The 24,024-nt window shown below is 47.1% G+C and overlaps 1 protein-coding gene across 4 annotated transcripts in view; it reads left to right on the plus strand.

The window, feature by feature from the left end:
• LOC143943351 (NACHT, LRR and PYD domains-containing protein 3-like) overlaps positions 1-24,024 on the plus strand; it is a 465,848-nt gene that overhangs the window by 309,489 nt on the left and 132,335 nt on the right. For all 4 annotated transcript variants that reach the window (XM_077465072.1, XM_077465070.1, XM_077465069.1 and 1 more), the window contains one exon: positions 5,055-6,750. In XM_077465072.1, the coding sequence (XP_077321198.1) occupies positions 5,055-6,750 (1,696 nt within the window). The remainder of the gene's footprint in view (positions 1-5,054; positions 6,751-24,024) is intronic.

Consider the following 24,024-nt stretch of genomic DNA (forward strand, 5'->3'; position numbering starts at 1 on the left):
TGGCTGCTCATGTGCCTTCTTAAGGCGGTCGTCCCTAGGTGAGTATTGGGCTTACCGCGACTAACGCGTTGACTGCAAAGATTGCAGATGGCAACGCTATTGTCAGCAGCGGACACGTTAAAAAAAGCCCACACTGCGGAGCCATGTGCCGGTGTCCTGGGAGCGCCAGATGTGACCGTACATGGTCGATGACTCGCTCCTGATACATTTGCAGTCTGCTTTGTCCCTGCTGTGCAATGTAAGTCATTGCTGCTTCTCCTCCCTATCTGCTGGTCCATATCTCCCTCTGAACTCCCCTCCTCTTCCTCTCTTGTGGGCACCCACGTGACATCACTAGACACGTCATCATCAACGTCACCTTCCCCACCGCTATAAGTAGAGTAGGCAGCAACACCGGGGACCAACCTCCTCCTTGGGCTGATCTGGGTACTGGCGTCAGACTGCTGAGTAGCGCTTGTTGCTACCTCCTCTTCCTGATCCAATACCAAGAGTGGCTGCGCATCAGAAATGTCCTCTTGATATGGATCGGAAAATAATTCCAGTGACTCAAGCGGAAGGTATGTGGTGGTGGTGGTGGTGGTCGTGTTGTTGGTGGTAGTGTCTTTGGGGGTGCACATAGCAGAGAGTGAAGAAGAGGGTGCAGATCGAGAGGATGAGGAGGGTGCAGAAGAGTAAGGCTGAGCGAGCCACTCAACCAAGTCTGGTGCATCCTTTAAAGTAATTGAACGCACCTTCTGCAACTTCCCACTTTGGCTCAAGCCTGTTGCTCCTGCCCTACCCCTACCACCCCTGCGGAAGGGCCTGCCTCTTCCTCTGCATGTCATTTTTTAAATGACCCTGTGACAAAACTCTTAGTCCCTATACCGCTGAAGGACTGCTGCAGTATAGGGCAGCGGTCAGCAGTGGTGCACGTCAACCCTATCTATTGTGGACCTATAGCGGTCCTTACAGAACAGCAGACTGTACCGCACTCAAGCCTATGTACCGTAGCACCCTATACCAAGTTACCAGTCCTTATAAGAACTTTTGTGGACCAAGCAGGTTGTGTATTAGTGTTTAGCAGACTGTACGTCAGTCCCTATACCGCTGAAGGACTGCTGCAGTATAGGGCAGCGGTCAGCAGTGGTGCACGTCAACCCTATCTATTGTGGACCGATAGCGGTCCTTACAGAACAGCAGACTGTACCGCACTCAAGCCTATGTACCGTAGCACCCTATACCAAGTTACCAGTCCTTATAAGAACTTTTGTGGACCAAGCAGGTTGTGTGTTAGTGTTTAGCAGACTGTGCGTCAGTCCCTATACCGCTGAAGGACTGCTGCAGTATAGGGCAGCGGTCAGCAGTAGTGCACGGCAACCCTATGTATTGTGGACCGATAGCGGTCCTTACAGAACAGCAGACTGTAACGCACTCAGGCCTATGTACCGTAGCACCCTATACCAAGTTACCAGTCCTTATAAGAACTTTTGTGGACCAAGCAGGTTGTGTGTTAGTGATTAGCAGACTGTACGTCAGTCCCTATACCAATGAAGGACTGCTGCAGTATAGGGCAGCGGTCAGCAGTAGTGCACGGCAACCCTATGTATTGTGGACCGATAGCGGTCCTTACAGAACAGCAGACTGTAACGCACTCAGGCCTATGTACCGTAGCACCCTATACCAAGTTACCAGTCCTTATAAAAACTTTTGTGGACCAAGCAGGTTGTGTGTTAGTGTTTAGCAGACTGTGCGTCAGTCCCTATACCGCTGAAGGACTGCTGCAGTATAGGGCAGCGGTCAGCAGTGGTGCACGTCAACCCTATCTATTGTGGACCGATAGCGGTCCTTACAGAACAGCAGACTGTACCGCACTCAAGCCTATGTACCGTAGCACCCTATACCAAGTTACCAGTCCTTATAAGAACTTTTGTGGACCAAGCAGGTTGTGTATTAGTGTTTAGCAGACTGTACGTCAGTCCCTATACCGCTGAAGGACTGCTGCAGTATAGGGCAGCGGTCAGCAGTGGTGCACGTCAACCCTATCTATTGTGGACCGATAGCGGTCCTTACAGAACAGCAGACTGTACCGCACTCAAGCCTATGTACCGTAGCACCCTATACCAAGTTACCAGTCCTTATAAGAACTTTTGTGGAACAAGCAGGTTGTGTGTTAGTGATTAGCAGACTGTACGTCAGTCCCTATACCAATGAAGGACTGCTGCAGTATAGGGCAGCGGTCAGCAGTAGTGCACGGCAACCCTATGTATTGTGGACCGATAGCGGTCCTTACAGAACAGCAGACTGTACTGCACTCAGGCCTATGTACCGTAGCACCCTATACCAAGTTACCAGTCCTTATAAGAACTTTTGTGGACCAAGCAGGTTGTGTGTTAGTGTTTAGCAGACTGTGCGTCAGTCCCTATACCGCTGAAGGACTGCTGCAGTATAGGGCAGCGGTCAGCAGTAGTGCACGGCAACCCTATGTATTGTGGACCGATAGCGGTCCTTACAGAACAGCAGACTGTAACGCACTCAGGCCTATGTACCGTAGCACCCTATACCAAGTTACCAGTCCTTATAAGAACTTTTGTGGACCAAGCAGGTTGTGTGTTAGTGATTAGCAGACTGTACGTCAGTCCCTATACCAATGAAGGACTGCTGCAGTATAGGGCAGCGGTCAGCAGTAGTGCACGGCAACCCTATGTATTGTGGACCGATAGCGGTCCTTACAGAACAGCAGACTGTAACGCACTCAGGCCTATGTACCGTAGCACCCTATACCAAGTTACCAGTCCTTATAAAAACTTTTGTGGACCAAGCAGGTTGTGTGTTAGTGTTTAGCAGACTGTGCGTCAGTCCCTATACCGCTGAAGGACTGCTGCAGTATAGGGCAGCGGTCAGCAGTGGTGCACGTCAACCCTATCTATTGTGGACCGATAGCGGTCCTTACAGAACAGCAGACTGTACCGCACTCAAGCCTATGTACCGTAGCACCCTATACCAAGTTACCAGTCCTTATAAGAACTTTTGTGGACCAAGCAGGTTGTGTATTAGTGTTTAGCAGACTGTACGTCAGTCCCTATACCGCTGAAGGACTGCTGCAGTATAGGGCAGCGGTCAGCAGTGGTGCACGTCAACCCTATCTATTGTGGACCGATAGCGGTCCTTACAGAACAGCAGACTGTACCGCACTCAAGCCTATGTACCGTAGCACCCTATACCAAGTTACCAGTCCTTATAAGAACTTTTGTGGAACAAGCAGGTTGTGTGTTAGTGATTAGCAGACTGTACGTCAGTCCCTATACCAATGAAGGACTGCTGCAGTATAGGGCAGCGGTCAGCAGTAGTGCACGGCAACCCTATGTATTGTGGACCGATAGCGGTCCTTACAGAACAGCAGACTGTAACGCACTCAGGCCTATGTACCGTAGCACCCTATACCAAGTTACCAGTCCTTATAAGAACTTTTGTGGACCAAGCAGGTTGTGTGTTAGTGATTAGCAGACTGTACGTCAGTCCCTATACCAATGAAGGACTGCTGCAGTATAGGGCAGCGGTCAGCAGTAGTGCACGGCAACCCTATGTATTGTGGACCGATAGCGGTCCTTACAGAACAGCAGACTGTACTGCACTCAGGCCTATGTACCGTAGCACCCTATACCAAGTTACCAGTCCTTATAAAAACTTTTGTGGACCAAGCAGGTTGTGTGTTAGTGTTTAGCAGACTGTGCGTCAGTCCCTATACCGCTGAAGGACTGCTGCAGTATAGGGCAGCGGTCAGCAGTAGTGCACGGCAACCCTATGTATTGTGGACCGATAGCGGTCCTTACAGAACAGCAGACTGTAACGCACTCAGGCCTATGTACCGTAGCACCCTATACCAAGTTACCAGTCCTTATAAGAACTTTTGTGGACCAAGCAGGTTGTGTGTTAGTGATTAGCAGACTGTACGTCAGTCCCTATACCAATGAAGGACTGCTGCAGTATAGGGCAGCGGTCAGCAGTAGTGCACGGCAACCCTATGTATTGTGGACCGATAGCGGTCCTTACAGAACAGCAGACTGTACCGCACCCAAGCCTATGTACCGTAGCACCCTAGACAGACCAAGTTACCAGTCCTGATAAAGAGCTTTGTGGAACAAGTGAGTTGTGAATGATTAGCAGACTGCAGCAGAAGGGCAGCAGTCAAGTATAATATTCTTTCTATATTTGGAAGAAAGAATATTATACGTGTACAAGCCTATTACCGTACCACTGATACCAGTCCTGAAAAGAACCTTTGTGGAACTAATAGTAACAGCAAGTCTTTAAAATTATCCTCACTGCCTGACACACTGCTTCCTGCCTGTCCCTATACAAATTGGCAAAAAAGAGTAGGCTGGAACGATTAGCTGGAACAGCTCTTTTGTGGACCTGATAGTAACAGCTAATGATGATGATGATGATGATGATGAAGAAAGACTAATCTGGCTGAGCTGTCCCTAAAATAGCAGCATACAGCGCTCTGTCCCTTTATCTAAACTGACAAAAGAAACTCAGGCTGCTGACCTAACACCTATACCAGTCCTGAAAAGAACTTTTGTGTACCAAATAGCTAGCGTTTTCTCTGTCCCTACTCCACACAGGATCCTTTCCCTACAGTGACAGAAGAAAGAATGTAAAATGGCCACCGGATCGGGTGTATTTATAGGTTAGGGGGAATGTCCAAGTGTCCATGAGCTGTCATGTCTCAATTGGTTGTCCTGTAACACATGATAAACGTGTCACGAAAGGTTAAAGTTCTTGTATACATTAAACACGTAAGTCCGCCGGGGCGAACGACGGAAAAAGGCGTTCGAACCCGCGGACGGCGAAAGTCGGAAATTCGCCGCGAAACGACCGCCGGGCGAACCGTTCGGCCATCACTATTCTCAAGTAATATGGATGACCACACAAAGTAATCCGTATTGTAAGCATTTGAAATTAAAGTGTAGTAATGATAAAACCAAACTAATATTATGTTCAATACAGAAGAAAATAACATTCTTGACTTCTGATTTAACCTGATCCATAAAATATTTCCATTATATTTCCAGATATTCAGGAAAAGCACAAACAATATCTAATGGAGAAGACTGAGACTCTGGTGGAGCATAGACCCCCAGGAACTACCCTGGAACCACAAAGATTCCTCATCAATGAGCGTTATGTGAATCTGATTGTGGTCTCCACTGATCAGTTCAGGGAACGTCCCCAGAATGAGCTAATACAGACTGGGGTAAAACATGAGGAATGCTTGAAGGAAACACAAACTAGACTGGAACACATTTCACCCAACAAGCTGTTCCGATGGAATCCCCAGTCACAATGTGTACCACATGCAGTAATGGTGAGCGGAGTGCCAGGAATAGGGAAGACCACACTGATGCAGAAGTTTGTCTATGACTGGGTGACCGGAAAACACTACCAGAGATTTGCCTTTCTCTTCTTCTTCAGATTCCGGGACCTTAATAGACATAGATCGGTCAGCTTGGAGGAGATGATTCTTCATCAATATCCACATCTGGAGAGTCAGATTGGAGACATTTTACAAGATCCAGAAAGACTTCTGTTTATATTTGATGGATTAGATGAAAGTATTCACCAAATGGATTTCAGATCAAGTAAATTGTCCAATCCAAAACAGAGATCACATTTTCATGAGATTGTGGTCAGTTTAGTGAGGCAGAGTCTTCTTAAGAGTTGCTCTGTACTGATAACCAGCCGTCCAACCAGACTGGCATCAGTTGATACCGGTGTTTTCCAGAGAATAGCTGAAATCATGGGATTTCTCCATGGAGACAGACTGACCTTTTTTAATAATTTCTTTGGAAATGAGGAATTATCAGAGAAGGCTTTTCATTATGTGCAGGAGAATGACATGCTGTACACTTTCTGTTATCTCCCATCATACTGCTGGATCATCTGTACAGTGTTATCAATGTGCTTCAGATCCCAACCAACAATCACCGATCAGCTGATGACATCATTACCCAAAACTGTGACACAACTCTTTGTGACTTTTGTCTCCAACATTCTGGCCAATCACAGCCAGAATAAATATGGTGGTCCCACTACCCGGGAACTGCTGACCTCTATTGGGTGGATGGCAGAACATGGAGTCATGAATCACACGATTGTATTTGATGAGCTTCATCTGGAGTCATTCGGTGTGATAAATGATAATCATGTCTTCTCATCTTTCATGATGGAATCTGGTCAGCCTCCTGATGTGGATCACACCTTCTTACATCTCACTCTTCAGGAGTTTTTTGCTGCTTTAGTCCATTTGATTAACTATAATCCTGTCAGATTACAGGAAACACTTCATGAGGCTGAATCTTACAAAGACGGCCGTGCTGAAATATTCCTCCGTTTCCTCTGCGGTCTCTCAGACTCTTCTACTAGATCCATGTTAACGTCTCATGTGGGAGAATTGTCCACTCTGGCTGCCAGACGTGTCATCACCTGGATCCAGAAGAAATTCACAGACCAAAGATATAACAAGAGAGAGCTTCTTAACGTATTCTACTATCTGTATGAGAGCAGGAATACGGCTCTGGTGGCACAATGTATTGGATCAAACAAATTTGACTTTTCTAATGTCCCCCTCAGCCCTCTGGACTGCTCTGTGCTGTCTTTTATCCTTCAATCCTGCAGAGAGACAGAAGAAGTAAATCTACATTCATGTAATATTCGGAGTGAAGGATTGAAGAAATTTATACCGGCTCTACACAATATCAAGAGTTTGGGGTAAATATTTAATCTGAATAATCACATTGCTGTAATAAATTGGTATTTTCAGGTGTTTTTTTCCAGAGAAATTACTAATTATCAGTGTGATTTGTTTTCTGTTATATGCAGACTGTACACATCTATTTATCTGAATACATCAGATAAGACTTAGGGCCGGTTCACACAGCGAGGCGCGGCGAGGCGTCTCCGACTTGCCTCGCCGCGACCTGCGGGGACCTCAGCGGCGACTTGCAGAGGACTTCTGTATAGAAGTCAATGCAAGTCGCCCCCGAAGTTGCCCAGAAGTAGTACAGGAACCTTTTTTCTGAGTCGGAGCGACTCGAGTCGCTCCTCTCAGAACGGTTCCATTGTACAGAACGGGGGCGACTTGCGGGAGCGAGGCGAGGCGAGCCGTGTCGCCTCGCATCGCCTCGCTGTGTGAACCGGCCCTTAAAGTGAATGTAAACCCACACATATACCCAGTGAAGGGAACAGCCTCAGATGATACACAGAGATTAAACAAATCCCCCTACATACTTTTTACATATATATCGGCTATCTCCAGCTTTATACACTGTTTAGAAAGTGAACGTTGTGTTGGATTTTTTTCTTCCTGTTCCAGCACTGGGTGTGGAGTCTGGGCATACACTGTGTGTGAGATGATTGGAGGAAAGGCACACACCCCCCTCCACATAGGCAGAGGAAAGAAGAAACATGCAGAGCTGTTCTGTGAATAGACAAGCTCTCTGCTAATCTATTTATAGAACCCACCCCAACACAAATTTCCAGATGTTTTTATCTCCTGTGTCAAAGAGCATGTCAGAAGTTATCATGCTGATAACAGAGGAACGAAGCAGCAGAAACATACTGGACATGGGGCTTTGAGATAAGTAAGCACTACAGATATATGTGCTCAGGTCAATTTTCAGTAATGGGGTTTACATCCACTTTAAAGTAGAACTAAAGGCAAAACCTTTTTTTTTTTTGGATAGAGTAAAGGAAGGTTAAAGGGTAACAGCTATGTACTGTAATTTGTGCCTACAACGCCCTCTGGAGGTAACATGTGGTAGATCATTGTAACCAAAAGAGAAATACATTTCTTATGAAATTTTGAATCTTACCCAGAAAGAAGAGATGAATGAAGTTGGGTTTTTACCTTTTGATTGATAGAAAACCGATCAGGGTGGGTGCAGTGCATGTTAAAAAGTGGGTGTGAATGAATATATGTGAATAAACCAGTGTGCTTTACATTACTTTCACACTGCTCTGTATCAAAAACATACAAAAAATGCATATGAGTTTTTGCTGCATTTTTGCAGTGGTTTTCCTGTATTGTTACATTTAACATAACACATGATGTGTTTTTGCCACGTTTGTGTTGTGTTTTCCCCATATCACTTCCCACTATCCAAATGCAATTTCCAGTGTGACTATGCAGTACTACTTGCTTGCACGTTTGATGTCACTTTGATGTAACTTCAATGCTATTTTAGAAGTTCCCAAGCCTGGGTTCACAAATTGCAGACAAGGGAAATCGCATTATATTCAATGATGTCCTCTGATCATCTCAGCACAGTGCAATTTTGGAAAATGTTCCTGGTGGACTTCAGTGTGAATTCAGCCCCATAGCCTTTTATATTATCTCACAAAAGTCACATCAGCATAGATAAGAAGCATTCCTATACACTTTGATGGATCAGTGTTTTTCTAACCCTCACCTCTCCTCCCTGCTCATCCTTCATCCATTGATTTTTATACAGTTGTGATTTTGGAGCCTTTCCTGGATCCTTTATTCGACCCTTTGAAAAAAAAAAAACTCCAGTTGATCTATGTACATTGCAGGGATTGTAACAAATTTTGTTGCAGATTCATAGATTTTGTTATTCTGAAGAAATTGCTGTTTGTCCATGTGCAGAGTGAATGTGAATGAGAGTGATTTTATAATTATCAATCAGCTTCTGCACTTGCAGGGCTCTAATAAGGAAAGTGGCAGGGTCTACATCTCATTAGACGTGATTTCCCTTTGGCAGTATCTCACCAAAAATGACATTTTCGTTGCAGGGGATGCCCAAAATCTGACTTATATCTTAGTGCAGACTTCTGGGAAAATCAGTGAGCCAATCAGACAAGCAGGGCATGACATTTTCAGGGGGCATTCTGTACACCATCTGCGTACACCATCTCTCTATACCATCTGTATACAGAACACCTCCAGGTTGCCATATTGCATTTTTGAGAAAATGACAGCACTGCAGATTGAAAAGGAAAGGTCCTCTATGCGAATACTCACTTTCAATTCTCTCAGATCTTCCCACAATATTCCATTGCAAGAGCATTGTTGCTGCCTGCAGCTTAGACATTTTGTTTTTCAACTTCTTTGTTTGCAAACTCCACATTACAGCCTGACTTCTTTTAAAAAGTATCTGCAAATCACGCCCATACCCTTCAGGTATCATCTCGCTCGTATACTCCGCTATTGTCTCAGAGAAAACCTCCAGAAACTAACTATTGAGGTCAATGGGGACTGGCAAATCATGACACAAAATATTGCTAAATGTTACAAGAATGTACTAATGTTAGAAAAAGCATACAAAATAGTGTACAGCTGGCACTATACTCCAGACCGTTTTCCATGCATTATTCCACAGTATTCTCCAATATAATTTCATGGTTGTTCTCAAACAGGCACAGTGGTGCCCATTTGGTGGACATGTCCAAGGATGAGCAGACTGTGCAGTGGCAGCTGATGAAGTTTTAGGATGGGGGGGCGCCAGACCCCGCCCTTCCTTTTTGACCCCTCCCACTTTGTGAAAATGGGCGTGGTTTCAGCAAGATAGCGGGTGTGGTTAGCGTCTCAGAGGGAGGGACAGCAGACCCAGATCCTACACAACAATAGAAATGTGTATTCTAGAAAGTTTAACAATCAGCAGATAAAGATACTCTAAACACCTGGTGTTCGCACTTCAATCATCCCGGCACCATGGTTGTTGTGGTGTCAGGATGATTGAAGCGCATTATTTCTATTATTACATTGTTAATTACACCATCAATTTTACCAAGTGTTTATTAATTAAACCGGTCATTGTCACCAAAGGGCATCTGTAGTAATCCAAACCTCAATACCTAAATTGTTATAATAGTGCAGCTTTACCTTTGAGATATTAATAGACATTTCATTGCTTGAAAGTTGCTACAAATATGTCTTCTATTACCGGTGTCCTATCTTATAAGGTCCCCCATCCGATTGTGTCCGCTGTGTACTGCGCATTCACAGTACACAGCAACACAGATTCCGAAAATTGCCGAGGATGAATGGCGCCTGCGCCGTGAGTCCAGGTTCTATCCCCACCATCCAAGTGGACATAGAGTAGGAATAAAAAAGAGCCGAGCGCAGCGAGGCCGAGCCCGAAGCGTGGCGAGCTAAGCTCGCCCGCGAGGGGCCCTCTAATATTCACAACCCTGTGTCCGCTTGGATGGTGGGGCTACCACCTCCACTCACGGCGCAGGCGCCGTTCAGCTTCTGAGATTTTCCGAAGCTTCGTCTGCTCAATACGGGGCGGACGCTATATGATGGCCAGCATATCGCAGTTCGAACTGTGAATTTGGACAGGAATCGGATCACATGGGTGTGAACACTCATGTGATCCGATTCTGGTGCGGACCAAAAATGGGTCCTGTGTGAGTTTGGTCCGAATGCAATTTCAGCCATTTGCATCACACAGACATCACATGATTTTTGCACAGCAGTGCAGTGCGAATCACATGTGATGTCTGACATCGGAGCAATGTGAACTGGCCCTAAATGTGCCCCTCTTCTACTGTGGTGTTTGAGGGATCTCAGGGAGATCACAGCAACCAGGCATGCAGAGAAAGCAGGGACAGGAGGTGTGCAGTCTGTGAGGCTGAAAAGGAGCCATTATAGTGACCTCTGTTATCAAGCCCAAGTAGAGGAAGGGGAGAGCATGAGGGAGGATCAGAGAGGCACCGTGCTTTGGTTGGAAGAACATCAGAGACAGTAGCTGGCTGGAGAGGACTTCACCTCCATTATCAAGCACAGGGAGAGGAGGGGGGGGGGCGCATGGGAAGGATCGGAGGCATCTGTTTGTGGCTGCAGGGCTAGAGTTTTGTCAGGGACAGGCTGGAGCCATGTGATATCAAGTGTAGTCACTGGCACAGCTCCTCTACTTGCTGTTATACCCAAAGTTAGTGCGGGATGTAGGGTTGCCACCTGTCCGGGATTCACCTGGACAGTACGGGTTTAGAGTAATTTTGAATCGCGTGTCCGGGTCTCCTGCCTCCTGGATCCTAGACAAATGATCCATACCGCACTGTGGCTCAGGGCTCTAACTGTTCAGCTGGAACATTACTAATCAGTCCTGACGCCGCTTCTATAGTATCCGCGATATATCCAGCTCTAACTGTTCAGCTGGAACATTACTAATCAGTCCTGACGCTGCTTCTATAGTATCCAGAGATATCCAGCACACACTGAGGGTTAGGGCACTCAAACTCTGGAAAACTTAACGGAGAAGAAGACCGCTATAGAAGAATGAGTCTGCCCAGCAATGCCCTGTGAGTGTTCGGGTGTCCGTGTAGAATTGGAGCGCTGGATCGGGGATAAGAGCTCCATAATCGGCCAATCAGCAGGTCATTTATCACACAGACAGCTGAGCTGACCGGGAACAGACTGTGCAAGAGACCAGCCACGGAATCAGATCAATCCACACTACTTGGCTGGGTAAGAAAAACAGATCTGAGGAGGGAGGGGGAGAGGGGGAATTTTTAGGATTCTTTGCTATCAACTCTGTATTGTATGTAATGATCGGGAGTCAGACCCGGTGCCAGCATAATACAATATACAATGTCCTGCATAGAATAGTGTGTCCACTCCACAGGTCCTCCTGTCATCCTGCCCCATCTTGTCACTCTGCCCCCTCCTGTCATGCTGCCCATCTTGTCACACTACCCCTCCTGTCACCCTGTCCCCTCCTGTCACCCCGTCCCCTCCTGTCACTCCGTCCCCTCCTGTCACCCTGTCCCCTCCTGTCACTCTGCCCCATCTTGCCACTCTACCCCCTCCTGTCATCCTGCCCCATCTTGTCACTCTGCCCCCTCCTGTCACACTGTCTCCTCCTGTTATCCTGTCTCCTCCTGTCACTCTGCCCCCTCTTGTCACTCTGCCCCCTCCTGTCACTCTGCCCCCTCCTGTCATCCTTCCCCCACCTGTCATCCTTACCCCACCTGTCATCCTTCCCCCTCCTGTCACTCTGCCCCCACAGCATCGCCCCGCAATTGAATGCATTGCACATGGATGCAGGAAGCCCCTATTCACTTAAGTGGGCCACATTCGGCAGGCAATGCTGCTCAGTGAACCCAACAGTGCAGACATGTTTTGTCGCACTGTGATGCAAAGCATTTTGGCAGTGGCTGGTATACATCCCCCTCTGCTGCTTTTTTAGCTTAATGGGGATGGTTGGGTAGCAGTTAAAATACAGCTCAACCTCTAATTTTTACTGTACCCCCAACCACAAGTGTAAACTGAGTCGCAGAGCACTCTGAAGAGTGATCCATAGTGGATCATGTTTTGAAAGTATTCGAGGAGAGGTGAAGAAGAATGTTGCCTCCTGTTTTTAACCCCTAAAAACCCATGACACTGTGCTGTAGCCATGTGCATTGCACACAGTTGTAGCGCAGCCCCATTCTGGTGAATAGGCTAAGTTAAGCAAGCGTAGTGCCGTTCACCACTAAAATGTTTGGGTTTGGCTTGAAGAAAAGGTGGCAACCCTAGCGGGAGGGAGAGCACAGGTTACAGCTGCCCAGGAAAGCTACAGATCAGAACAGCAGAGCTCTATGTGTTCTCTCCAGGCAGGCTCAATTGCTCAGAGAGAAATAAAATCACAAAAATTCCAGCATCTTTAAAAAATATTACAGATACTCCTCCTCCCCTCCTTCTCCAGCACAGCATCGGCACTTACCTTGGTGACTGTGTTCTCCTCTCCTCTCCTGCGGTGTGCTCCGCTCCTCCGGTGCAATGGGAGAGAGAAGACAGGAAGTGACATCTGAGTCGCTTCAGAAAGCGCCCCAAGGCGGGCTAAACTCCCGCAAATAAATCGCCACGTCTGCAATCTCATGATTGCATTGACGTGGTGATTCCCATAGTACACTGTGTCCGGCGCTCGAATGCAGTGCACTTCGGTAAAGGACTTTTATTTTCTTAAAGGGGCAGTTTTAAACTTTTTTTTTTTTTTACATTTTGTTTTTATTATTTTTTTATTTTTTTTGTGACTACACAGAAGGGGGGGCGGCGCCTGGGCGCCCCCTATGGACGGGCCGCCACTGAGACTGTGGATCAGGGCATACGTGCTACTATGTACACTACTTTACTCCAATTTAAAAAGAAACTCATGAGGCTCTTTTTTAATTTTGTTTTTCTCAATATAAAATACTTACAGAAAATGAAATGGCAGCAAATTACAAGTTCCAAAAACATATATTACTATTTTCCCCTAATCACCACGTTGGCATAAAATATCTTGCTTGACCAGAATTGGGATTGGTGGTGCTGATGACATCTGAGGAAGCAATGCAAACCAAGGCCTCTTTGACAGGCGGAAAGCACCTGTATGGTATAAATTAGTTCTGTCCATTGGAAAATTATTTGCCTAACTGATCTGTTAGTGGATCTTGCTCTCCCGGTAAGCAGACTGCCGTTAACTGTCTAAGCGGCTTTCCACTCAGTAAAAAGTTTATATTATGAAAAGTAACAGAAAAAGATGCCACCTTGATGGGCAATGTCAACTACTGCTGTCCTGGTGTCAATCAACTTCATTTAGGCCTCTTGTAGAAAAGATCCTGAAAGGTTGCAAGACTAGAAAAACTGCCTTAATTTATTTGTCAGAGCAGCTGCACTCCACTAGGCTTTAATGCCCTTGCACTTGTCTCCTCAGACTGGAGGCAGATTGGCATCCGACTGTATAATTATTCCTTCTCCTGGGCCACAAAATAGGCACACTGGTGTCCAAAACATACGCTCTTGCTAATTTGTGCATACAAAGACCTTTTGACCATAGGCAGCCCATCCCATTGACTGAGGAAGGCAAATTGAAAATGCCACTTGGCCCAAGTCAGCACTGGAATGGCCACTGTAAAACGTCCCAATGGGGACATTGCAATCCCTCACTGACATAAATGTTGTCTCCATGACTCTCCATACACAGAATTACATTTTGCAAACTTTGCAGTTTTTGAAAACCACTTGACATATTCAGGCATGAAAAACTACTCCAAGATCCTTCACATGTTAATTGTTTTTCCTATATAGTTTGTAAGATTCTGCACTTATGAATGGGCTGGGCTGCTGACTCCCCCGGGGAAACTCCAATAATGGAGCAAATGTTTATAAATAGTAGAAAGAGGTAAGTGGCGCTGTCCATCACCTGAAAAGTGAACATTTAAAGGTGAATCGCACTTCACATAAAAAAGTGCAAGTGCTATTATAACCAACAATAATATAAATGGGAGGAGGATGTCATCTATAGTAGTCCTAGACCAGAGATGTTTGTGTGGAGGAGGTATATAGATCACGGCCTCCTCATATGGGATGGGGACCAATCTTCCCTTGATAGATTTATGATGGATCTTAACAGTGATAGAGGTATCAGATTCCAACATGAGTCCAGTCGTGTTGAGGTTCATTTCTTTGACCTGAGAATAAGGCTGGTGGAGAGATTGATTATTACCTCCACGTATTTCAAGGAGATTGACCGGAATGGATTTACCAGCACTCATAGTTGCCATCATCCAGCTTGGCTCAGATACTTTCCGGTCAGTCAACTTTTGAGGCTTAAAGCGGAGGTCCACCCTAAAATGGACATTCCACTTATCGGATTCCTCCCCCCCTCCGGCGCCACAATCGGCACCTTTCAGGGGGGAGGGGGGTGCAATTACCTGGATAATCCAGGTAACTGCACCCACTTCCGGGCTAGCTCTCTGCGGAAAGGGGCGTACGTTACGCCCCTTTCCGCAAGCGCCCGCCCCCTTCAGCAAGTGCCCCGCTGCCTGCTGGGAAACACACAGCTCCCAGAGGCAGCGGGGACCGTCCTCATTGCGCAGCGCGTCTCGTGCATGCGCAGTAGGGAACCGGGAAATGAAGCCGAAAGGCTCCATTTCCTGATTCCCATACCCAAGATGGCGGCGGCAGCACCCGAGTGTCGATCTAGCGATCGGCTTCGGGTGCCGACATCGCGGGCGCACTGGACAGGTAAGTGTCACTATTTTAAAAGCCAGCAGCTGCAGTATTTGTAGCTGCTGGCTTTTAAAAAAAAAAAAAAAACGCGGAGTCCCGGTGGACTCCCGCTTTAAACAAAATTGCAATAATTGTAGCAATTTCTTGAGAGGCCTCTGCCCTTAGGGAAATTTTTTTGGAAAAAGGTTATGCCCCATGTCAGTTGGACCGAGCACTTTTGCGTGCCAATGAGGATAGAAATAATTAGTTGATCCCTAGAATTAAAGAACCCATTGAGACCTTTCAACATGCATTTTTACTACATATTCAACTCAACAATATGCTATAAAACAAATTCTTTATAAGCATTAAAATGTGTTAAGGAATGATAGGGTTCTAGGACCGGTTCTCCCAGAGCATCCTATTGTGGTGTATAGAGTGGCCCCCCATTGAGGCTCCAAGAAGCACCTAACGTTATAGATCCCCTAACAGTGTATCTTTTTTCCATAACCTAGGGGGTCTATTTCCTTATAGGAAGTGCTCTGTCTGTAGTATTAATATACAGGGAAAAAGGAAAATGGAAACTTTTCAATCCAATTCTACTCAGGAGGTTTCCCCATCAAGCCTTTTATTACCTGTACTAGTAAACATGTAGTTTATCTCATCAGGTGTCCACGTGGGCTTGAATATATAGGCCGGACAGTCCGTATGCTCCAAGTCTGGTTGAAGGAACACATTGCGAATATTAAAAATTACTTCCCCAAGCACAGCCTCTCCAAGCATTATGACCTTTGCCAGAACGGAAAACCCAAGGGAACTTTATTTTTTGGTGTTGACAAATTTATGGGGGAACTGGAGAGGGAGTCACATGACAAGGGGTGTGTCCAAGCTTGAAACGGAGTGGATTTATAGGGCTAAGACCTATAATCCTTTCGGTTTGAATGTCGAGTGGGATGTGAATGCATTCATCAGCAATGCATAGGGTTTCCTCAATATGCTTTTAAATATACATTTTTGTTTTTATTGTTTTTTTTGGTGGTATAACTGTTTTTTTTCTGTGCTTTTTCTTCACTGTGTGCTATCATACCCTAGAACTAGTTTTAAGTGTATGTTTGAATGGCATTTAAGAAGCTATTTAGCATGTATGTATTAATTGCAATGCAAATTCAGTTTTTTACTTATAATTTGGTTTAGTCGACAAGATGGTGCTGTTTTCCGGCATATCGATTCTAATTCTGTTCCCATTTTAATTACGATCATTGTTCCCCAACCAGTTGCTATCAGTAAGTCTAAATGATGTTTGATAGTCAGTTGATAATTTAACTTTTTAGTAAAAGTTTGTTCAGTGAGACAATTTGAGTATTGAGGCTGAAGTGATGTTGCTTCCTCTTGCTGTCTCTGTTGTGTGGAACTCATCCAATTTCTGCCCTGATTTTAATATTCCGCCTATATAATGCACCTCTACGAATGCTAAGCCATGCCCCTGATGACGTCAAACGTATGATGAAATGCGTAGGGGTAGCTTGTGACATAACGTGATGAGAGTGTATTCCAGGATGCGGCTGCCATCTTGCTGGTGGTTTTAGGCTACTATTCAATGCTTGTGTTTCACCTTGAGCATGTAAGTGCAATATAGCGTTTTTTATTAATAAAGCAATTTATAAAGCTTACTGCACTATGAGGCACATTTAATTCTATTTCATGGGTCAAATTATGTACATGGATTCAGTGTTGTGAGAACAGGGATTGAGTGTGGAGAGTGCTATCCATCCTGCTTCCAGTCTGTTATATTTTCTGTTGTCCGGTCGTTTATGGCGGTTTAAGGTTTCCATCTTCCATGCAATGCTTATTTGACCCCTGTAATAAGGGTCCAAAGAGAAGGGTAAGAGGCACTGTGTCTGGGTGCTGTTGGTGGTGATTAGAAATGGCCTTGCGGTTCACCCGGAAGTTGGTTCGTGGCAAATTTTGCTCATTCGCAATTCGCCAAACTGGCGGACTTCTGGTGCTGTTCGCGGCGGCCATATTTGTTTATATCGTGAAGAACTTTGACCCATGACACATCCATCATGGGGTACAGGACAGCCAATTGAGACATTTCAGCACATGGACAATTGGACATTCCCCCTAACTTATAAATAGACCTGATCTGGTGGCCATTTTACATTCTGTCTTTTGTCAGTGTAGGGAGAGGTTGCTGTGTGGAGCAGGGACAGACTGTAGTGACACAAATTGATAGCTATTAGGTCCACAAAAGTCCTTTTAAGGACTGGTATAGGTGTACAGTATATAGGGTTCTGGTGCACTGCTGCTGACTGCTTTGCTGCTGATTGCTGAGTGCACTGCTGACCGATTCTGCAGCTGTCTTTTGTCAGTGTAGGGAAAGGATGCTGTGTGGAGCAGGGACAGTCAGTTTAATCACTAGCTATTACTATTAGGTCCACAAAGGTCCTTTTAAGGACTGGTATAGGTGTACATTATATAGGGTTGTACACGTATAATATACTTTCTTTCAAATATACAAAGTATATTATGGTGCACTGCTGACTGCTGTGCTGCTGATTGCTGCCCGATTCTGCAGCTGTCTTTTATCAGTGTAGGGACTGAGGGACAGTTTTGTGTTCTGAGCAGGGACAGTCTGAAAATCACTAGCTACTAGGTCCACAAAGGTCCTTTTATAGGTGTACAGTATATAGGGTTGTACACGTATAATATACTTTCTTTCAAATATAGACAGCATATTATACTTTCTTTCAAATATAGAAAGCATATTATAGTGCACCGCATGCAGTGCTGCTGACCAATTCTGAAGCTGTCATTTCTCAGTGTAGGGAGGGACAGTTTGGTTTTTGGAGCAGGGACAGTCTGCAATTCACTAGCTACTAGCTAGCTATTATTAAGTCCACAAAGGTCCTTTTAAGGACTGGTATAGGTGTACTATTTGGTGTGCAGTATATAGTGGTGTAATACACGTATAAAATACTTGCACATATAGAAAGCATAGTATTGTGCATTTCCACTGTGCAGCATTGTGACTGCTGAGCGGTTCAGCAGCGATACTACAAAGAGTGACAAATGCAATAAAAAAAAGTATTATAACTGGTGTGATAGACCAGTGGCCCCCAAAAACAACAGATTGAAGCGGGATGTTATATACCCTCTTCCACATACATACTGCACTTCTCTAGAGACTTTTGTGACAGGGTCATTTAAAAAATGGCAGGCAGAGGAAGAGGCAGGCCCTTCCACAGGGGTGGTAGGGGTAGGGCAGGAGCAACAGACTTGAGCCAAAGTGGCAAATTGCAGAAGGTGCGTGCGATTACGTCAAAGGAGGCACCAGACTTGGTTGAGTGGCTCACCCAGTCTTACTCTTCTGCACCCTCCTCATCCTCTCGATCTGCACCCTCTTCTTCACTCTCTGCTGTGTGAACCCCCAAAGGCATTACCAAAAACACCACCACCACCACCATATACCTTCCGCTTGAGTCACAGAAATGATTTTCCAATCCATCACAAGACATTTCCGATGCGCAGCCACTCTTGGCATTGGATCAGGAAGAGGAGATAGCAACAACCGCTACTCAGCAGTCTGACAACAGTACCCAGATCAGCCCAAGGAGGAGGTTGGTCCCCGGTGTTGCTGCCTACTCCAAGATCTCTAATTATAGCGGTGGGGAAGGTGACGTCGATGATGACGTGTCTAGTGATGTCACGTGGGTGCCCACAAGAGAGGAAGAGGAGGGGAATTCAGAGGGAGATATGGACCAGCAGATAGGGAGGAGAGGCAGGCAGAACTTAGATTGCACAGGAGGGACAAAGCAGATTGTTAATGTATCAGGAGTGAGGCATCATCCATGTACGGTCACATCTGGCACTCCCGGGACGCTGGCACATGGCTCCGCAGTGTGGGCTTTTTTTAACGCGTCCGCTGCTGACAATAGTTTTGCCATCTGCAGCCTTTGCAGTCAACGCATTAGTAGCGGTAAGCCCAAAACTCACCTAAGGATGACCGCCTTAAGAAGGCACATGAGCTGCCATCACTGAGCCCAGTGGGAGCAACGGAACCCACAAAGCCACACTCCAGGCTCTCACCATCCAGCCTCGTCTTCTACTTCTCCTTCTCTCTCCTCACAATTGTCCTCCACTCCACCTTCCATCATGCCATCCTCACGTTTTTCTGGAAAAAGACAGGCTTCCCTGGGCCAAATGTTCAAGCGTAAAAAAATAATGACGCCGGATAACCCTCTTGCCCAACGGTTGACGGCTGGCTTGTCAGAACAGATAGCCCGCCAACTACTGCCATATAAGCTGGTGGACTCGGAGGCCTTTCGAAAATTTGTGGCCATTGGAACACCACAATGGAAGGTCCCAGGAAGGAAGTATTTCTCACAGAAGGGCATCCCAGAGCTATATGGCCATGTTCAGCGGCAAGTGAATGTATCTCTGGCACACAGTGTCGGTGCCAAGATGCATCTGACCACAGACACGTGGTCTAGCAAACATTGGCAGGGAAGGTATATAACTTTTACTGCCCACTGAGTGAACCTTCTGACGGCCGTCAAGCATGTAACCCGTGGCACCCATGTAGATTTGCTTTTACCGTCACAGATTGCATGCAGGCCTGCCTCTTCTTCTCCTCCTCCTACTCCATCCTCCTCCCTCTCCTCCTCGGCTGACTCCTCCTTCTCTGCTGCTAGCGTCTCTTCCGCTGTGCCGTCCAAGCTCCCCAGAACCTATTTGGCATGCCAGATAAGACTTTGCCATGCTGTGCTATGTCTGTTGTGCCTGGAAGCCAAGAGCCACACTGGCCCTGCACTCCTTTCAGCTTTGCGTTCACAGGCATATCAGTGGCTAACACCGCTCAATTTGACAGTTAGTAAAGTGGTGTGTGACAATGGTGCCAATCTGCTTAGCGCATTGAAACAGGGCAAAATTACACACGTGCCATGCTTGGCACACATCTTAAACTTGGTCGTGCAGCGATTAGTTGTCAAATACCCTGGGGTCCAGGACATCTTGCGGCAGGCAAGGAAAATCTCGGCCCATTTCAGAAGATCTTACATGGCCATGGCTCGCCTTGCTGAGATTCAGCGGCGACACAATCTGCCGGGCAGACGTCTTATTTGCGATTTCCCGACACGATGTAGCTCAACCTTCTATATGCTTGATAGGGTGCTCTAGCAGAAATGTGCAGTTAACGACTACCTGTACGAACTCTGTGGCAAAACAGGTTCTGGGGAGCTGGGTTTTTTTTCACCGTGCCAGTGGCTGTTCATGCGCAATGCATGCAGACTTCTGTGGCCATTTGATGAGATCACCAAACTGGTCAATCGCAGCCATGGCGCCATCAGTGACATCGTACCTTATGCCTTCTTTATGGAGCATGCATTGCGTCGTGTCATTGATCAAGCCATGGAGGAGCAGGAAGATGAGGAAGTCGCAATGCTGGATAAATTCCCAGGGGGGCTACTCTATCTGAGACAAGTCAACAACAGGAGTCTGAAGAGGAGTCAGAGGAGGATGGTGCCGGGGCGGATGAGGAGGAGCAAGAAGAGCATGCTTTAAACCTTTCTGGGATCCCTGTTGTTGTGCGTGGATGGGGAGAGGAGAACGAGGATGACAACATTATCCTGGATGATGAGCAGGCGCCAGGCCACCACACCGCTTCCAGTTTAGTGCAAATGGGGGCCTTGATGCTCCAGTGTTTTAACAGGGACCCCCGTATAAAAAGCATAAAGGTCAAGGACCAGTACTGCGTGGCAACATACTTAGACCCCCAGTACAAACACAAAATGGCGGAAATGTTACCACCATCACAGAGGGCTGTCAGAATGGAGCACTTACAGATCTTGCTTCGACAACTGCTGCATTCTGCTTTTGCATGTGCTGGCAGAGGAGGAATTCCCACTCCCAGAGAAAGAGTTGCGGGTACCAATCCAAAAGCGCCTGCAAAAAGAGGGTGGTTTGAAGATGTGTTGGTGACTTCTGATATGAGGTCATTCTTTCAGCCGACCCATCGACAGGTGTCATCCGGATCCAGCATCAGGGAATGCCTAGACCATCAGGTGTCCAACTACATCAGGTTAACAGTCAATGTGGACGCTCTCAGGAGTGATGAACCCCTGGACTATTGGGTGAGCAGGCTTGATCTCTGGCCAGAGCTTGCCCAATTTGCAATGGAACTGTTGGCTTGCCCCTCATCCAGTGTCCTGTCCGAAAGGACATTCAGCGCAGCAGGTGGGATTGTGACCGATAAGCGCACTCGCCTAGCTCATGACAGTGTTGATTACCTCACATTTATAAAAATGAATGAGGCATGGATCTTGGAGGAATTCAACACATGTGACCAGTAGACCATGTATATGCATAACTCTATAAACAATTTATTTAATCGAGCACACAGACCTTTTTTCTACCTTTGGCTCGCTTCCTTGTACAAAAAAAGCACACCGTACTATATGCCCCTACCCTCCTGTTTGAAGAGGTTGAGCGGTGTCATATTTTTGGGTCCCGCAGTGAGTTACTGGTATCAGTGCTATCTATCTCAGTGCTGGTGTCAGTGCTCTCTCTCTATCACGGTGCTGGTGTCAGTGCTCTCTATCACAGTGCTGGTGTGGTGTTAGTGCTCTCTATCTGAGTGCTGGTGTGGTCTCAGTGCTCTCTATCACGGTGCTGGTGTGGTCTCAGTGCTCTCTATCACGGTGCTGGTGTCAGTGCTCTCTATCACGGTGCTAGTGTGGTGTCAGTGCTCTCTATCTTGGTGCTGGTGTGGTGTCAGTGCTCTCTATCATGGTGCTGGTGTCAGTGCTCTATATCACGGTGCTGGTGTGGTGTCAGTGCTCTCTATCTCGGTGCTGGTGTGGTCTCAGTGCTCTCTATCATGGTACTGGTGTCATTGCTATCTATCACGGTGCTGGTGTGGTCTCAGTGCCCTCTATCTCGGAGCTGGTGTTTTCTCAGTGCTCTCTGTTACGGTGCTGGTGTCAGTGCTCTCTATCACGGTGCTGGTGTGGTGTCAGTGCTCTCTATCGCAGTGCTGGTGTGGCCTCAGTGCTCTCTATTTCGGTGCTGGTGTGGTCTCAGTGCCCTCTATCTCGGTGCTGGTGTGGTCTCAGTGCTCTCTATCATGGTACTGGTGTCATTGCTATCTATCACGGTGCTGCTGTGGTGTCAGTGCTCTCTATCTCAGTGCTGGTGTGGTCTCAGTGCTCTCTATCACGGTGCTGGTGTCAGTGCTCTCTATCACAGTTCTGGTGTGGTGTCAGTGCTCTTTATCTCAGAGCTGGTGTGGTGTCAGTGCTCTCTATCTCGGAGCTGGTGTTGTCTCAGTGCTCTCTGTTACGGTGCTGGTGTCAGTGCTCTCTATCATGGTGCTGGTGTGGTGTCAGTGCTCTCTATCACGGTGCTGGTGTGGCCTCAGTGCTCTCTATTTCGGTGCTGGTGTGGTCTCAGTGCCCTCTATCTCGGTGCTGGTGTGGTGTCAGTGCTCTCTATCACAGTGCTGGTGTCAGTGCTCTCTATCACGGTGCTTGTGTGGTGTCAGTGCTTTCTATCTCAGTGCTGGTGTCAGTGCTCTCTATCTCAGTGTTGGTGTCAGTGCTCTCTATCACAGTGCTGGTGTCAGTGCTCTCTATCACGGTGCTGGTGTCAGTGCTCTCTATCACGGGGGTGCTGGTGTCAGTGCTCAGTCTCTATCACAGTGCTGGTGTCAGTGAGGGAGATAGCAGCGGAGAAGCCAGCACCATGGCTGAGGATCAGCACTGGACTGGCACCCCCGGACCGCCGTAGTGGAGCCCTGCATAGGTGGGGGTAAGGGCCGGGCAGAGGGAGGGGCTCAAGCACAGGTTGGCACACTGGGACACTGGCACAGGACTGCGCTGCCCTGACTGTGGCACTGATCATCTCCTGCACCCCTTCATAGCCTGGCCTGTACTTGCCTCTCCTCTATGGCCTTCATGCACTCCTGAGTTGTCAAAATTTCACAGATAAATAAAGAATGCTTGTCGTTGTCAATCCCAGATTCACTTAATACTTTTGTTATGTCAGTGTCCATGTTGTGGGACTATGTGTGCACTGCTCTCTATCATGGTACTGGTGTCATTGCTGTCTATCACGGTGCTGGTGTGGTGTCAGTGCTCTCTATCTCAGTGCTGGTGTGGTCTCAGAGTGCTCTCTATAAAGGTGCTGGTGTCAGTGCTCTCTATCACGGTTCTGGTGTTGTGTCAGTGCTCTCTGTCTCAGAGCTGGTGTGGTGTCAGTGCTCTCTATCTCGGTGCTGGTGTGGTGTCAGTGCTCTCTATCTCGGTGTTGGTGTCAGTGCTCTCTCTCTATCACGGTGCTGGTGTTGGTGCTCTCTGTCATGGTGCTGGTGTGGTGTCAGTGCTCTCTATCTCGGTGCTGGTGTGGTCTCAGTGCTCTCTATCACGGTGCTGGTGTCAGTGCTCTCTATCACGGTTCTGGTGTGATGTCAGTGCTTTCTATCTCAGAGCTGGTGTGGTGTCAGTGCTCTCTATCTCAGTGCTGGTGTCAGTGCTCTCTCTCTATCACGGTGCTGGTGTCAGTGCTCTCTATCACGGTGCTGGTGTGGTGTCAGTGGTCTCTATCTTGGTGCTTGTGTGGTCCCAGTGCTCTCTATTACGGTGCTGGTGTCAGTGCTCTCTATCGTAGTGCTGGTGTGGTGTCAGTGCTCTCTATCTCGGTGCTGGTGTGGTGTCAGTGCTCTCTATCTCGGTGCTGGTGTCAGTGCTCTCTCTCTATCACGGTGCTGGTGTCAGTGCTCTCTATCATGGTGCTGGTGTGGTGTCAGTGCTCTCTATCTCGGTGCTGGTGTCAGTGCTCTCTATCGCGGTGCTGGTGTGGTGTCAGTGCTCTCTATCTTGGTGCTGGTGTGGTGCCAGTGCTCTCTATCTCGGTGCTGGTGTCAGTGCTCTCTATCTCGGTGCTGGTGTGATGTCAGTGCTCTCTATCTCGGTGCTGGTGTGGTGTCAGTGCTCTCTATCACGGTGCTGGTGTCAGTGCTCTCTATCACGGTGCTGGAGTGGTGTTAGTGCCCTTTTCTCAGTGCTGGTGTG

Source organism: Lithobates pipiens, unplaced genomic scaffold (genome assembly GCF_037356315.1).
Source record: "Lithobates pipiens isolate NorthernLeopardFrog02 unplaced genomic scaffold, aLitPip1_a1.2 Scaffold_30, whole genome shotgun sequence".
Taxonomy (NCBI): Eukaryota; Metazoa; Chordata; class Amphibia; order Anura; family Ranidae; genus Lithobates; species Lithobates pipiens.